This window comes from Gambusia affinis, linkage group LG06 (assembly GCF_019740435.1).
Source record: "Gambusia affinis linkage group LG06, SWU_Gaff_1.0, whole genome shotgun sequence".
In the NCBI taxonomy this organism is placed as follows: Eukaryota; Metazoa; Chordata; class Actinopteri; order Cyprinodontiformes; family Poeciliidae; genus Gambusia; species Gambusia affinis.
Window position 1 is genome coordinate 22,595,667 of NC_057873.1, and position 14,026 is coordinate 22,609,692.

Consider the following 14,026-nt stretch of genomic DNA (forward strand, 5'->3'; position numbering starts at 1 on the left):
TAGACTGAGGGGACAAGCGGCTGGGCGGTAGTAGAGAGGCTGACTGAAGTTGGTTGGCTCAGCTGCCGCCGCTCGGTGTTTGCCCTGCTCGCTAACGCTCAGTTCTCTCGTCACTTTTCAGCTCCTAAGAATATCTGCCGCAGTTCAGCTTAAACAAGCCAAAGAAAGCCGCAAAGACAATGGAAAAACTTACCTAAAACCCGCTCCGGTGTGTTCTGTTAGTCCGTTAATCACAACTCCCTGGACGTCGGGGGGGAAACAGTCGTTGGTTCACCGTCAGTCTGCAGCCTGTTCTCCGAGCGAGACGTTGCCAAGAATGCTCAACCGAAACCACGGTACAAACTGCGCCCGCACTCCTACAGCGCATGCGCAGACACATTAGCTGCAACACACCAATAGTAACCAGAGGGGGCAGCAGATCACTACTGCTATGGTGGCTGCAACTTCTTCTTCTTCTTCTTCTTGATTTTATTGGCGGTTGGCAACAAACTTTAAGTAGCATTACCGCCACTTACTGGTATGGAGTGTGGTTCGAGATGGACTATCAATTTATATAAATACTTGTATACTCCTACACATACCATTAATAGATAAATTAAATAAATAAATTTCATATTTATATATGCATACATACTCTCATCCATTTTTACACATATCTTTATAATCCACCCCTCTAGATCATGCACGCCTTCACACACACACCTACTATAATCAAATTCTTTGAAATAATTTAGTTTTCTTTAAATATTTAATAATTATTTGTATATGTTTACTCCCCAAATTCTTCCTCAAAATGTCTAACAAATTAATCTTTTCCTTAATACAGTCAAACTCTCTTCTCATACATCTTCTTTCTCTTTCATACTTATGGCATTCTAACATAACATGTTCTATTGTTTCATATTTGTCACAGTAATCACATTTTCCATTAATATGCTTTTGTATTTTAAAAAGTGTATAATTAAGTCCTGTATGCCCAAATCTTAATCTTGTTATCACCCTTCCCTCCTTTCTATTTCTTCTTCCATTTCTTTTCTCTCCTACTATTTTCTGAATTTTATAAAACCATCTTCCTGTTTTTTCTTCATCCCACCTTTTTTGCCATTTTTCCATCAGTTTTTCTTTAACCATACTCTTTCCCTCAGATTTACTTATTTTAACTGCAAAACTAATAGGATTATGAATTGCCCTCTTTGCCATTTTATCTGCCCTCTCGTTTCCTTCTACCCCAATATGTGCTGGAACCCACACAAATATAACTATTAGACCCATATTTTGTATCCTGAACAATGTATGTAATATTTCTAATAAAATGTCCATCCTACTATCTGATTGAATATTTTTTAAACTTAACAATGCTGAGCTTGAATCTGAACATATCACTGTTTTTAATGGTTTTATTTCTTCTACCCATTGTAAAGCTAACAATATTGCCAACATTTCTCCTGTGTATACTGATAATCCGTCTGTAATCCGTTTTCCTATTTTTAAATCGAATTCTGGTACCACAAAAGCTACTCCTATCTTTCCATTTAGTGGCTGCAACTAAAGCAGGACGTTTCAATATATAATCAAATCCTACGTATCCATTTACTTTTAAACTTAAAAGTAATTATATTTCTTCTTCTCACATACATTATTACTTGTCTTTATAGCTTTAAATTTACTGTTTATAAAATGAGTTTTTTTGAGTAATTCTTCCAATAGAACAATTTGTATTCAGTCTCAGCTGATCGTCTATAATGAGTAAAGCAGATTTTTTTTCTTAATGTTTTTTTCCCCTGCAACTCTTTAAACTAGGTTGTTCCAAATAAATTTATAACAGTGAAAGACATAGTTCCCCATTCCCAAAAATAATATTCCAACAAGCAAAAATACTTCTTATAAAAAGTACATAGCTCTGTTCTTAATTATGCGTTACATTCGAGATTTCCAGAAGTGTTTCTTTCATATCAATAATCAACGTTTCAGACCAAACATTATCCTTATGAGGATAGATTAGTAATTTCTCATGGTAATGTGCATTGTTTTCAGTGACCATCTGTTTCTGCGATTACTGGCATAAAATTGGATAGTATTTTGATTTCATTTGAAATTGAGATGGCATTTGTCGACTGGTGTCTAGATCCACAAATTGAATTTAAATTCAAATGCAAGTGCACAAGTTGCTAAATGGCACCACCCTGTGGTGTGTAAAGATCATTTTCCCACTAACTGTTAGTATACCTTCAGATTGGTCCTCCAATTTCTATGGGTGGCTCGTAGTTGACGAAGTTGAGTGATTTAAGGTGATTTAAAAAAAAATATGCAATCGTTTTACTTGTATTTATGTTTTTGCACTTTTATTTAATATCTGTTGTTTTACATTTTCTAGAGAGTTTGCAATCTATTTAATATCCCACCCCAATGAAACATTGGCATAAACAAAAGAAAAGATTATTGTTTATTGACTCAAACAAAAATAATCTTAACACTTATAAACATATAATTATCCACCGTTTGCTTTTGACATTACATGTTTCCAGTTGAAACAGAACCAAAAAAGACTAAAGTACTATAAAAAATAAAAAAATTTGGTTTTCACTCCCTTCAAATACTTAATTGCACTCACTTCTTACTCTAAAGTTGCAATGTTTTTATTCAAATCACAGACCAATATGAAAAACATCTGGCAGAAAAATAACTTTCTTTTGTTTGTAAAATCAACCTTTTTAGTGGTTTACCTGGAAATTAGAAACTCTAAAACTCACTTACACATACCTGTAAAATCACTTTTAAGACTGTTTTATGCTTGCTGATTGTGAACCTTTTTCTGCCACACTTTTTCATTTCATTCAGTTTTCTATTAATTTTGTGAACATGCAATATATATCAATGAGGATGTCTGCTGCCTCCGTGATTGTGTTAAGCGGGCCGTCACATGATCATAGATTACATTTCTTGATTAAAAAAACTTGTGTTTTTGCCTTGTGTTTTGCTGGGAAATTTAATGTTACAACTGACGTTGTTTTCAAATGTGCTACGTAAACATTTTGACACGAACATTTAAAAAAAATCATTGTGTGGAATAAATCTATATGCAATGCAGGTTTCACTGGTTGAATTGAATCACTGACAAATGCTGGATAGTAAGAAAGTGGAGTTATACATAATGCTTGTGTTTCAGTAAAAACACACCAGGGGGCAGTATGGCTTCATAAAAGCTTCACTTGTGAGCGGTAGCGTTTGGTCAGATTTTGATTTATTTAAAATGTTAACTTATTTTTTTTTTATGTTGTTTGATTGTATATTTAAAAAATAATAAAGACATTCCAGGGAGTAATATGTGTCAATTCAATTCAGTTAATTGAATTAACATATAGTTATGTTTACAACATCCTTAAAAAAAACAAAAACAAAAAAAATAAAACATTAATTACGTTCATAAATTAGGTTTTATGCAGTCACTATGGATCACAGAACAGGTGTGAATTAAACCTGAATATATTTTTGCCAAAAGCTTTATGAAAATGTCGCACTATTTTCATATATATAAACGCTCTACAATGCGGTCTTTATTGTAGTGGAGTAATTTGAATATTATTTTGTGGAACGAATGAATTATATCTTCAGTGTTACCAATCCCTTGTTAATACAAGCATGATGTTGCTAATTATGTCATTGTATCAGCTGTCAAAATGATATAGGTCAGAAAGAAAGAGCTACCTTCTCAACTACATTACCCACAATGCACCAGCACAGTTTCTAATTATTTTTACAGGACCGCCCTCTCTCCCCAGGCTGAAGTGAACTGCAGATTTGAACACGGACGGAGAAGGGATGGCCAGAGATGAAAATCCATGCTGCGGCCATCCGGATGACTTGAAGATCGAAAACATTGGACGCGCTCGTTCCCGTGAACGTGCACGGCACTGCCCGGTGTGTTTGGATGCAAAGTCAGCCCACAGACTGACAGCTCCGAGCTCGGGAGCGGAATAGTGGAGTCTACGCCTTATTTTGAGGATAAACCCCGCTTGGGCACGGCGAAACGCTCCGGAATAATAACACCCACTAAGCGGCAAAGACCGCTTTAATTTCATTCGGAATTTAATTGGGGTTTCGGATCCTAATGAAAACGCCCCTGCGACTGTTTCTGTGGATGTTGCTGCCTTCAGTGTCCAGGTTAGGTTTCAGTGGACGCCGGGATAAAATAAAGGAATCAAAGGCGTTAGACGCGTCATACACGTATTAGAAAATTTTGTATTATTTTTATTATTATTATTTAGAAAAGGACATGGCTACAGTGGACTCGGATCTCAGCCAGCTCCATAAAAATCTTCGCTGACAATATTTTCCACCTTACTGGACCGAGTGACAGCCTCCATCTCTGCTAAAGAAGATATTTACACAGCCTCCGTCACAGCCGAACATGCAGTTCTTCCTCTAAACGTGACACAATAATGATAAATGTTTGTATTTATCGGTCTCCAGCGAAGAAGGACTTCTCCTGCAGCAGACCTAATGTAGCCCCGCAGCAGCAGAGGCGATTGATGCAGGCCGCTGCGTACGCACGGAGGCAGGTTTGTTGCGCTCAGGCTGCTCTGGATGCTGAACATGGTGCCACTTCACTGCCCCGCAGCAGTCACTGAGTACCTGCTGCCACTCAGCCGTCGGCCCGTCTCTCTCATCCCCGCTCAGCTGTATTAAAATGGACGAGGCCCCTTTGTTTGAAGTCTTTCAGGGACGCTTAACCGGCTAACGAGGTGGCCATGCGTGGATAGGATTTAGCTCGGACCGGCTCGTGGAGATGTAAGGCGAAGATATCCGCGGATATTTGCACGCACAACGCAGAGGAGAAAGCAGCCCACATTCATGGAGACGGCTGGCGGGGGAGGTGCATCGGCTGGATGAGAAATAATGTGAACCCCCCCTTCTGCACAGAGGATTTCACTCGGCTCATGCACTTGCTTTGGCTGTTACTGGGAGCCTAATGATTTATTTTCCTTACTGAAATTAATCTGACAGTCAGCTGTGGCTTCATCGTCACGCCAGCAACTGGTGAAGCTGCCTCTGATCTGTCAAGGGTCATTTTTAATTGGCTGAAATTAAGCAAACTAAAGCCAAGAACGAAAATCTCCAAGGTCATAATTGAGCTGAGATTTTTTTTTTTTTTTTTTTTTATTGAATACGTTTCCTAAAACCTAGGAATGAATTTTTCACAGTTATGCACATCCTTCTCTCAATATTTGCATCCTCTAATGCAAAACAGTGATGGCAATCAGTTCTTTTTATAAGTAGCTATGAATACCTACTGTTTTCTAATTTACCAGAATTTGTGCCAGCTTTTAAAAGACCCATCAGTCCATGCAAACAATCCGTTTTCTAGGAAATCCAGTCATGGACCTGCCTTGCTGAGTGTCATTGTTTGACCTGAAGTACATTACCCCTGTGTGAACCTGCCTTTTGGCAATACCTGCTACTTGTGCATTGTGTTGCAACTGTACGATTTAGCACAAATTCATAAATGAGATGCAGTGAGCGGGGAGATCCCCTGATCTGGGCTCCTTCAGGCTGGTCGAGACCACTTCGTCTCAGTCCATGGGCCTTGTGAGGATTTCGTGCCTGAGTTGACACGGGGCCAGCCCAAAGCTTCAAACAGCAGTGAGGCTGCCATGAATCCATACGAAAGAACAAGCAGCACAGCGACCCCGCTGTCTTGCACCAGCTGCGGAGGCTGCTGCTCACCACCTCCCCCTTGCCTCATCCGCCCTGGGCCCCCGTCCTCTTCTACCTCTTCCTCTTTCTCTTCCATGCCCCCGAGCATGACCCCTCCACCACCAATGTCCCCCACCCCGTTCGTGCAGGTGGAGAACGGAACCAGCTGGAACTCCTGTACCGTCTCGTCCTCGGACTCTCCAGATTCCCATCCCGGTTGCCGATGCGGGGTTAAAAACCCCAACCCTTACTGGACGGCGGTGTTTGATTATGAGGCCACAGCAGATGAGGAATTAACCCTGCGACGCGGTGACCTGCTCGAGGTTCTCTCCAAAGACTCCACAGTGTCTGGGGACGAGGGTTGGTGGACAGGAAAGATCCAGGACAAGGTGGGTATCTTTCCGAGTAACTATGTCACCAGAGGAGACGCTGCCAGTTACCAGCAGCTGAAGGCCGGGAGCCTGGTGGCAGTTCGGGTGAGTGATTCCCCCTTGGAGATTGACTTCTCAGAACTGACCCTGGAGGAGGTGATAGGAGCCGGTGGGTTCGGGAAGGTGTACAAAGGAGTTTGGCGGAGAGAAGAGGTCGCCGTAAAGGCTGCTAGGCAGGATCCAGATGAGGATATTAGTGTCACAGCGGAGAGCGTGCGGCAGGAGGCCAGGTTGTTTTGGATGCTTCGTCACCCCAACATTATTTCTCTCCGCGGGGTTTGCCTGAAGGAACCCAACCTCTGCTTGGTGATGGAGTATGCCAGAGGAGGGGCTTTGAACCGTGCACTGGCTGGGAAGAATGTTCCCCCGAGGGTTTTGGTGAACTGGGCCGTGCAGATTGCCACTGGCATGGATTACCTGCACAACCAGGCATTCGTACCAATCATCCACAGAGACCTCAAGTCCAGCAATAGTAAGTACTTTCACTTTTAGTAATCTGTACTGATGAGATTAGCAACGATCAAAAAGGAATTTTAGCTCATTACAAATATAAAGTTTGTTTCATGGTCTCTCTTGCCATTACTCCATGTCTTTAACATGAAATACACTGCAGTTAAAATAATTGTCAACAAGCTTTTTCATAGTGTACTGTAATTGTTCTTTTAGATAGAAGCTCTCCATTTAGTGGGTAAAGGATATCGGCTGATTTTGGTTCAAAGCATGTCCACCTTTTGCAAAGTCACATTTACCAGGATAGATGGAAAATTATTGTGTTCTTTATCTTTATCTGGAGGGAAATGTGTTAAAAACTATAATGCTTAGTTTATGACATCTTCAACAATAAATCCATAATTGGGGCTGTTGGCTCCAAAGAGCATCAATAAATTTGATAATATAAATGAATTTGATAATTGACAGCAGTACAATCACACTACTTGGTAGAAATCTTCACAATCATTATCTATAAATAAAAGCCTTTAAGGCAACTTCTTACTATACACAACAGATGTATAACATGTAATTTTAATGTGTAAACTCATCTCAGGGCAACACAGAGACAAAACTACACATTCATACCTAAGAGACCAGTTACATAAAAGTCATAATTTTGGACTTTGGAAGTATGTGGGAGAACATGTAAATCCAAATACCAAGATCTCATGCTATTTGAGATATCTGAAACCCATCAGCATGGGTGCTAACAGTTGCACCGCCGTGTAACCCTAACCCTAACCTCACTACAGTTTTTAAAGTAAGTTTCACGGCCACATGAAATTTAATTTAATTCCTTTAAATTACTTTTAAGTGAGATGCCAAAAATCAAGTGCTCTCTCTTTCCCCTAGCTTTGAGTTGTCATTAAGCTGAATGACAAATGAGTATTGTTTTGATATTAAATAAATGCTAAAAAAAAAAATTATAATTTTTTTTTTTTAAAAGGCAATGCTGCTTTACAACAAACATTTTTGCCATGCGCTACGAGTCAGCTTGTCTTGGTGATTAAAATGGTTTACTGCTGGCTGATTATAAAAAGGCTTTTTCAAAACCCAGATCTTTAAAAACTATTTACATGAAAGCATGTCTCTCACCTTCACTCAATTTTATTGAAATCAAACTAAAGCACATGAAAGAACATTCTGTTTGTGGATTTTTAGCAACGCCCCATAAATGTAGAAAATTTTTCAAGAACATGGAAAAAAACCCTTTTCCTCAACTGATGAGCTTGAGTTGGGAAAAACTGACTAATTCTGATCATTAGTCAATTGACTGACAGATATTTACTTTCTTTATCTAAGTATGTTGAGTGACATGTTGATTTTATTTCCTGATAGTACTTTTAGTTGTACAATGTATGATTTTCGTTTGCTGAAAAAAAAAAAAAAAAGATTTCCACATTCTTTATGGAGTCTAGAAGCGAATAGAAACAATCACTTCTAGAAAATTGCGGAAATGTGACGTTTATAACGTAGTTTGCATTGTGAAGCGATATGACAGCTTAATGTTTTTATCATGCAGTTTTAAATGAAGATGGAAAAACAGCCTCCTCTCTTACTCTCTCAATAAAAGGACTGGACTTTAATCTTCACAATATAATCTCAGCCATATTCTGACACTGATAACATTTAGCCTTTCATAGATATATATCTAGATATATATAGATAGATATCTATAGAGATATAGATATATCTATATATAGATATATAGATATATATGGCACAATACATATTGTATTATGCCATTTATTTTTCTATAATATGAGATGGTTGAAAGTATGAAGAAAGATACTTACTATTAATATTGAGATTCACATTTACTGAGAATTATAATAGTGATCTTGCATAATGAGATTTTCTGATCTGCAGTGGCTGTTGAAAGGTTTTGGTGATTTTAAGAAAATGAAACCATAATTTATAATTTCAGAACTTAATCAATCTTTATGGTGAATTGTATCCTTTACTATTCAATTGAACAACAACAAATTTTTTTTTTAATATCTAGAATGGAGGAAAATTCTAAAAAAAAAAAAACTACAAAAATGGCTGCATTACTTTTTTGAAATACCTTTTCCTACAGTTTCATTTTCAGTTTTCTCAAGTATTATAATGAATGTTATTCACCTGATAAAAGTTCAAGGACGATTCTTATGATAGTTACTCATGCATCTTTTATTTAGAAAAGGATGCATGGGTCTCATGAGTCGAATGGATGTCATCAAGGTATCAGTCAGGAGAAGATTACAAAAAATGCATTATTACTAAAATTGGACTTTTGTACTCACTGATGAAAAGACGAAATGTAAACTGGTCATTTGGATTGTCCAGAGTCGTGTGTTTATACAAACCGAGGTGCCAATTCTACTTTTTGTTTCGTATTAATTGTGTTCCACACATGACAACAATCTTCTGTATTCTTTATATATCTGGAAGAAGGAGTTCGGCAGAAATAATGGTCCTTTCCTTCCAAAAACAACTTCTAGATTTTGCTAAATTCTCTCAAAACTCCATGGTGTAAAATTTCATGGTGTAATGAAATCGGACTGGGTCTTCCAAATGGGAAGTTTGGCATCCCTTATCACCAAGAACCCACAGTAAAATGGTGGTGGCAGGATTATCTTATGAGATTACTTTTCCTCTGATTCCAAACTTTTGTCACTTTGGATAAAATCTTTAACAGCCTTTTAAATACTAGTCAATTTTAAAACAAAATCTTTATGCAATGCATGACTCAAATCATGCAACAACTTAATCTGAGACAAATTTAAGTCTTTGAAAGTTCCTCGCTGGACTCCATGAAAAAAAAAAATTGACAGATAATCTGACAGATAATATGCCCTGAACGAGAGAGTCCCCACGATCTGGCAAATATAGAAAAACCTTTGCAAGTTTAACAAGGGTAAAATTAGTTGGTTAGAAAATGGGATGCTGACAGAATCACACCAAAGACTGAAGGCTGAAATTAGATCACAATGTGCTCAGCAAGATATCTATTTAGCATTATGTCACCAGGTTATTGCAATTTCTATGCTGTATGTTTCCCTCAACAGAGTTGATTTCTAAAGGATAGATGTCACAAATGATGTTAAAACAAGTTTTAAGAGCTTATCAAGATGTAATTTTTTTTTGACACAAAACCCCAACATTGTAATCGGGGTGTGAACAGTTTTGAAAGCCACAATATTTGGCTCACAGGTGTTTGATTTGTAGCTACGACTACGGCATAATCATATCTCTCTTGCTTTGTGGGAGATCATTTTAACGCAAACAAGAGACGACTTGTTCAGTCAACTTGACTTCTGCAACCATTATGTTTTTCTGCTTATTCTTACATGACGTTGTTTGAAATGTTTCATGTTGCTGTGCAACGTTTGTTGTTGTTTTTTTTGAGACACTGACTGCTGACACTGTAGGAGAAACTTGAATTTAATCACTGCAGGGAGGCCTAAATCTTGGAGAATTGGTCTCTCTCTGCCATCTTTTCCCTGTCATCTCTCCTCCTCTCTCTCTGCACCTCCTCCTGCTCTCTGTCGCCATCCTCCTCTTGCCTCCCCTCCTCAAGGAGAGCAGATCTGCTCTGCAACTCGCTGGGCTATTTTTGGTGCTTTGTGCTACTTGCTGTTTAAAGACACAGTTACAGTTGTTGGAGCACCAAAAAAAGGAAGAGAACGAGAGTCCTATGGGTGTGTGCAGGTGTTGCAGGCCGCCTGTTTGACTGGAGTGACATGCGTGGAAATACAGGTGGAGTGTGAAAGATGCTGACTAAAGGTCGCTCAGACAGAGAGACGACCGAAGCCTCCGAAGGCTTAGTTGGTCTTAAACCCACACCTCTTCCATCTTATTTATTTTCCTTTCTATCTGCGCAGATTTAAAATGCAGAATCATAGTTGCGTTTGACGGCAGAGCCTTGGCAACAACTCCATATAGACGCCCTTCCATGGTGACATGGCTGCTGCCGTTTGAGTCACTGAGTCATACCACTGCTAGCCGCTGTCAGCTGCTGTAAAAACGCTATTTCTCCAAGTTAAAGTGTTGCCTGTGTGTAAATAGCTGCAGATGAAATGGAGGAATGTCTCAGGTAGAGATGTAGGGCTGCAACTAATGATTGTTTTAGTCCTAATCAATTATTCTGAAGATTGATTGATTGATCGGATCATAAAATTGGCACATTCTGCAGATTTTTCATTTAACCACTTAACCACTGTGTTTTTGATTCTTGATTCTCTGTTGCATTGTGTTTCTGTGTTTGTTATGATGTAAAGCACTTTGAAATGCCTTGCTACTGAAATATGCTATACAAAAAAATTTTGATTGATTTGATTGAAGCCTTTTTTTTATTACATAGTAATAGAAATGTATTAAAAGAGTCAAATGAGCAAATAATTTAATTCCATTTTTTTAAAAAAGAAAATAAAATTGTTGTTGCCTTAATGCAATGACGTAGGATTTCAGTAGCTTATGCTTGATCATTTACCAAAGGGATGCATCTGCAGCTACAAATACTGTCGATTCTGTTTATTCTTTATCAATAAATGGATAGCAAAAGATGATTAATAAGAGATTTCTTTTTGTTTCTTATTTTTTTTAACAGAATTTGAGGTGGGTGAAGCTAAAACTTTTCCACTTGAGTTCTGAACATATTTACAAACAGAGAAGGTTTTACTGCTCTGACGGTGTTGTTCTTTTGGCAAATGACCATTTTTTAGACTGCATCCTCCTGTCAACGATTAATCAATCACCAAATTAATTCACGATTATTTCAATAATTGATTCATTTGATTAACCTTTTCAACCCTATTGAGATCCAATCAAATGATTTAAATGGGAGAAAATACAGTTTGAACCATAACGTTCAAACACCCACAATGCATTTGTGATGCCCAGAAGGCGAAAGAATGGGAAGACGAGAGAGCCAATGAGTGAAGAGATTGACAGAATACCTGGGTGGACTAGATCAGAGTGAAACAAGCATTTGGAGCCGTATGAGAGGAGAGCGATGGGAAAGAACAGGAGAGGGAGAGCGTGGGGGATAAACAGTGGGTACGTCTAAGTTTAGGGTTACACCTTGGCGCATTGTTCAGGTGCGCCGTTCTCAGGTGTCCCCTTGAAACCGCCAACGACTTGGCATCAGCGCAGCCACAGAGCAGCTCGAGGCCCCCCGAGCTTTTCCTCCGTCTCCCGTCAGCTGGCTCAGTAAACAGGCTGAAGGCGCCCGAAAGGATGAAAAGTAATCACCAAAACGTGATGCGTTATCTAGATTCAACATGGCTTTAAAGCCTTGTTAAACACAACAAAGGATTCTTATTTTCAGCCCGGTCCAGATGCTTTCTTCTAAATTTATCCCGTCCCACTCCACATCCCCATGTCTGTTAATAGTTGTGTGTTTATGCGGAGTGCCGCCGATCGTTTGGCTCGTGGCGGCAGCTGAGCGTCTGACTGTGTAACGGAGATAATTTGACTGCCGTGACTGCCTCGGAGTGATGTCACAGCATCTTTGTGGGCTGGCAGGTCATTGGCCCCTGAGTCATCCCTTACCTGTCACTCCGATGCCGGAGCAGCCTTTGGTTTGTCAAAGCAGAGGGCTCCAGTCTGCTTAACTTGGCTCCAATTGACAACTAGAGTAAATAGAAAGGATAGATAGACTCACAGGATAAATGTCTACTTGTAGAAAATAGAAAATAGATCATTTAGATATATGTTAATAGCGCTAATCTTAAGAAATATATGTTAATCATAACATAAAATTAGCAATAACAATAGCTAGGTGAATAATGTTCAGATGCAAGCCACACTTTTCAGATTCATTTTGTGTGGTTATTAGTAAAAAAAAGATCTCCGCAAATATGCTCTGAGGTTTGAGTTGAGTTGAGATCAGTACTTTCTCCACACCTTTATAGTGTTTAATTGGTGACGCTAATGAAGAATCAGAGTTACTGCCAACCCAAACTCGGCCCAGCTGCCGGAATCAGCAGTTTACCAAACAGCAGCGTTGTTGTTTTTGTCCTTTGAGTCTGTGTACTTTTGTATCAAACTAAATGACGACTCGGGAGTATGTTCAGTGCCATGGAAATTTTTAACATCTGCAGTTTCACACGGACTGTTTGAGTTGTTCAAAGGCTCAACAGCAAACAGGCCTGCAGACCTTGAGTTGTTTCCCTGCCTTTGAACTGAAGGTTTCCTCCGTATTTAGAACCAGTGAAGGTGTGGAAAAGCTTCACAATAAATTAACCCTTTGTCGCAACAATAGCAGAATCTTACACAGAAGAATTATTTTTAAAAAATCTAATCTTTAATTTGAAGTACATTTGTTTAGAAGGGGAAAATCCACATTAAGCAATAAGTTTTTTCAAAACCACTCTTGTTCAACCTTCAACAATTCCAATAAAGTAAATATAACCAAAAGATTTTTAAAACATGTTTTGCTGTTATGTGTTCATTTTTATCACCAAGATTTCAGCTTCCTCCTGAGTCTAAATAGGACATGAGACAAATTGCCTTTCCTCTTATCCACTCTTAAAAATGGGAAAGAGAAGTGAACACACCATTCAAGTAAGTCAGATGTGTTTTGATCTCCACAGGTTCTGACATAATCCGTAAGAAAATAACTATATGAGGAGTTAAAACATTTAAAACAGCTATAACTGTGGTAACAATTCTGGGTGAGAAGCAGTGTTTATTTTGCCAACATGCACAGTGAGGAGAATGGCAACACAAGAAAACCTCCAACACTGATGACAACTTCAACTTCAGTGTTGAAGTTGTCAGTGTTGGACAACTTCATCAAATATTGGACCTTTTAAACACTATTTAGATTACAATGTAAAATCCACAAATACTTGAATCCCCCTCCAAACGTGCTTATAAATGTCTATTTTATTAGTTCAACACCAAATATACCTCAATATGCATCAGTACGGTCACTAGAAACCATCTTAACACCACCAAAGAAGCTAACATCTGCAGTCTTCCTCATCTTCACTGATGTGGTTTTAGCCAATCAGCTGCAAGAACAATGAATGGCGCTCCTGGATTGGCTGCTTTCCAAACGCCAGCATGTCAACTAGCATTGCGTCTAGGTGTTGCAACGTTCCAAGCTGCATTTTCTTTTTAATATTTTAGGAGAAAAATTCACAAATAGACAAATTTCTGACACACAATTTGGAGCTGTATTCCACATAAAAATCCAGGAGTACAGAGAAGAAAATAGGCGAGGGTCCACTGTAATTCTTTGGGTCTGATGCCAAGAAGATGCCTTTTTCTGTCCTCCAATCATGAACGTAAACGTGGATTTTCCTAAACTTTGATACCGATAAGATTGATTCAGAAAAAGATAAGATTGAGCGGTTTGTCATCAAAAGGTCCAGGTGCAATCAACATGAAATAATGGATGAATATGTGACAAATAATCC

The 14,026-nt window shown here is 38.6% G+C and overlaps 2 protein-coding genes across 6 annotated transcripts in view; one reads left to right on the top strand and one right to left on the bottom strand.

Annotated features, from left to right (window-relative positions):
* Positions 1 to 351, bottom strand: part of sipa1l3 (signal-induced proliferation-associated 1 like 3) — a 94,525-nt gene extending 94,174 nt beyond the window's left edge. For 3 of the 5 annotated variants that reach the window (XM_044120721.1, XM_044120722.1, XM_044120720.1), the window contains exon 1: positions 194 to 348. The gene's annotated coding sequence lies outside the window, so the exon portion shown is untranslated. Of the gene's footprint in view, positions 1 to 193 lie in introns of all 5 variants that reach the window. The other 2 variants (XM_044120723.1, XM_044120724.1) reach the window with 2 other exon arrangements.
* Positions 352 to 3,779: 3,428 nt separating this feature from the next.
* Positions 3,780 to 14,026, top strand: part of map3k10 (mitogen-activated protein kinase kinase kinase 10) — a 35,501-nt gene continuing 25,254 nt past the window's right edge. Inside the window, exon 1 of the mRNA XM_044120725.1 lies at positions 3,780 to 6,597. Coding sequence (XP_043976660.1) covers positions 5,652 to 6,597 — 946 coding nt within the window. The 5' untranslated portion in view covers positions 3,780 to 5,651. The remainder of the gene's footprint in view (positions 6,598 to 14,026) is intronic.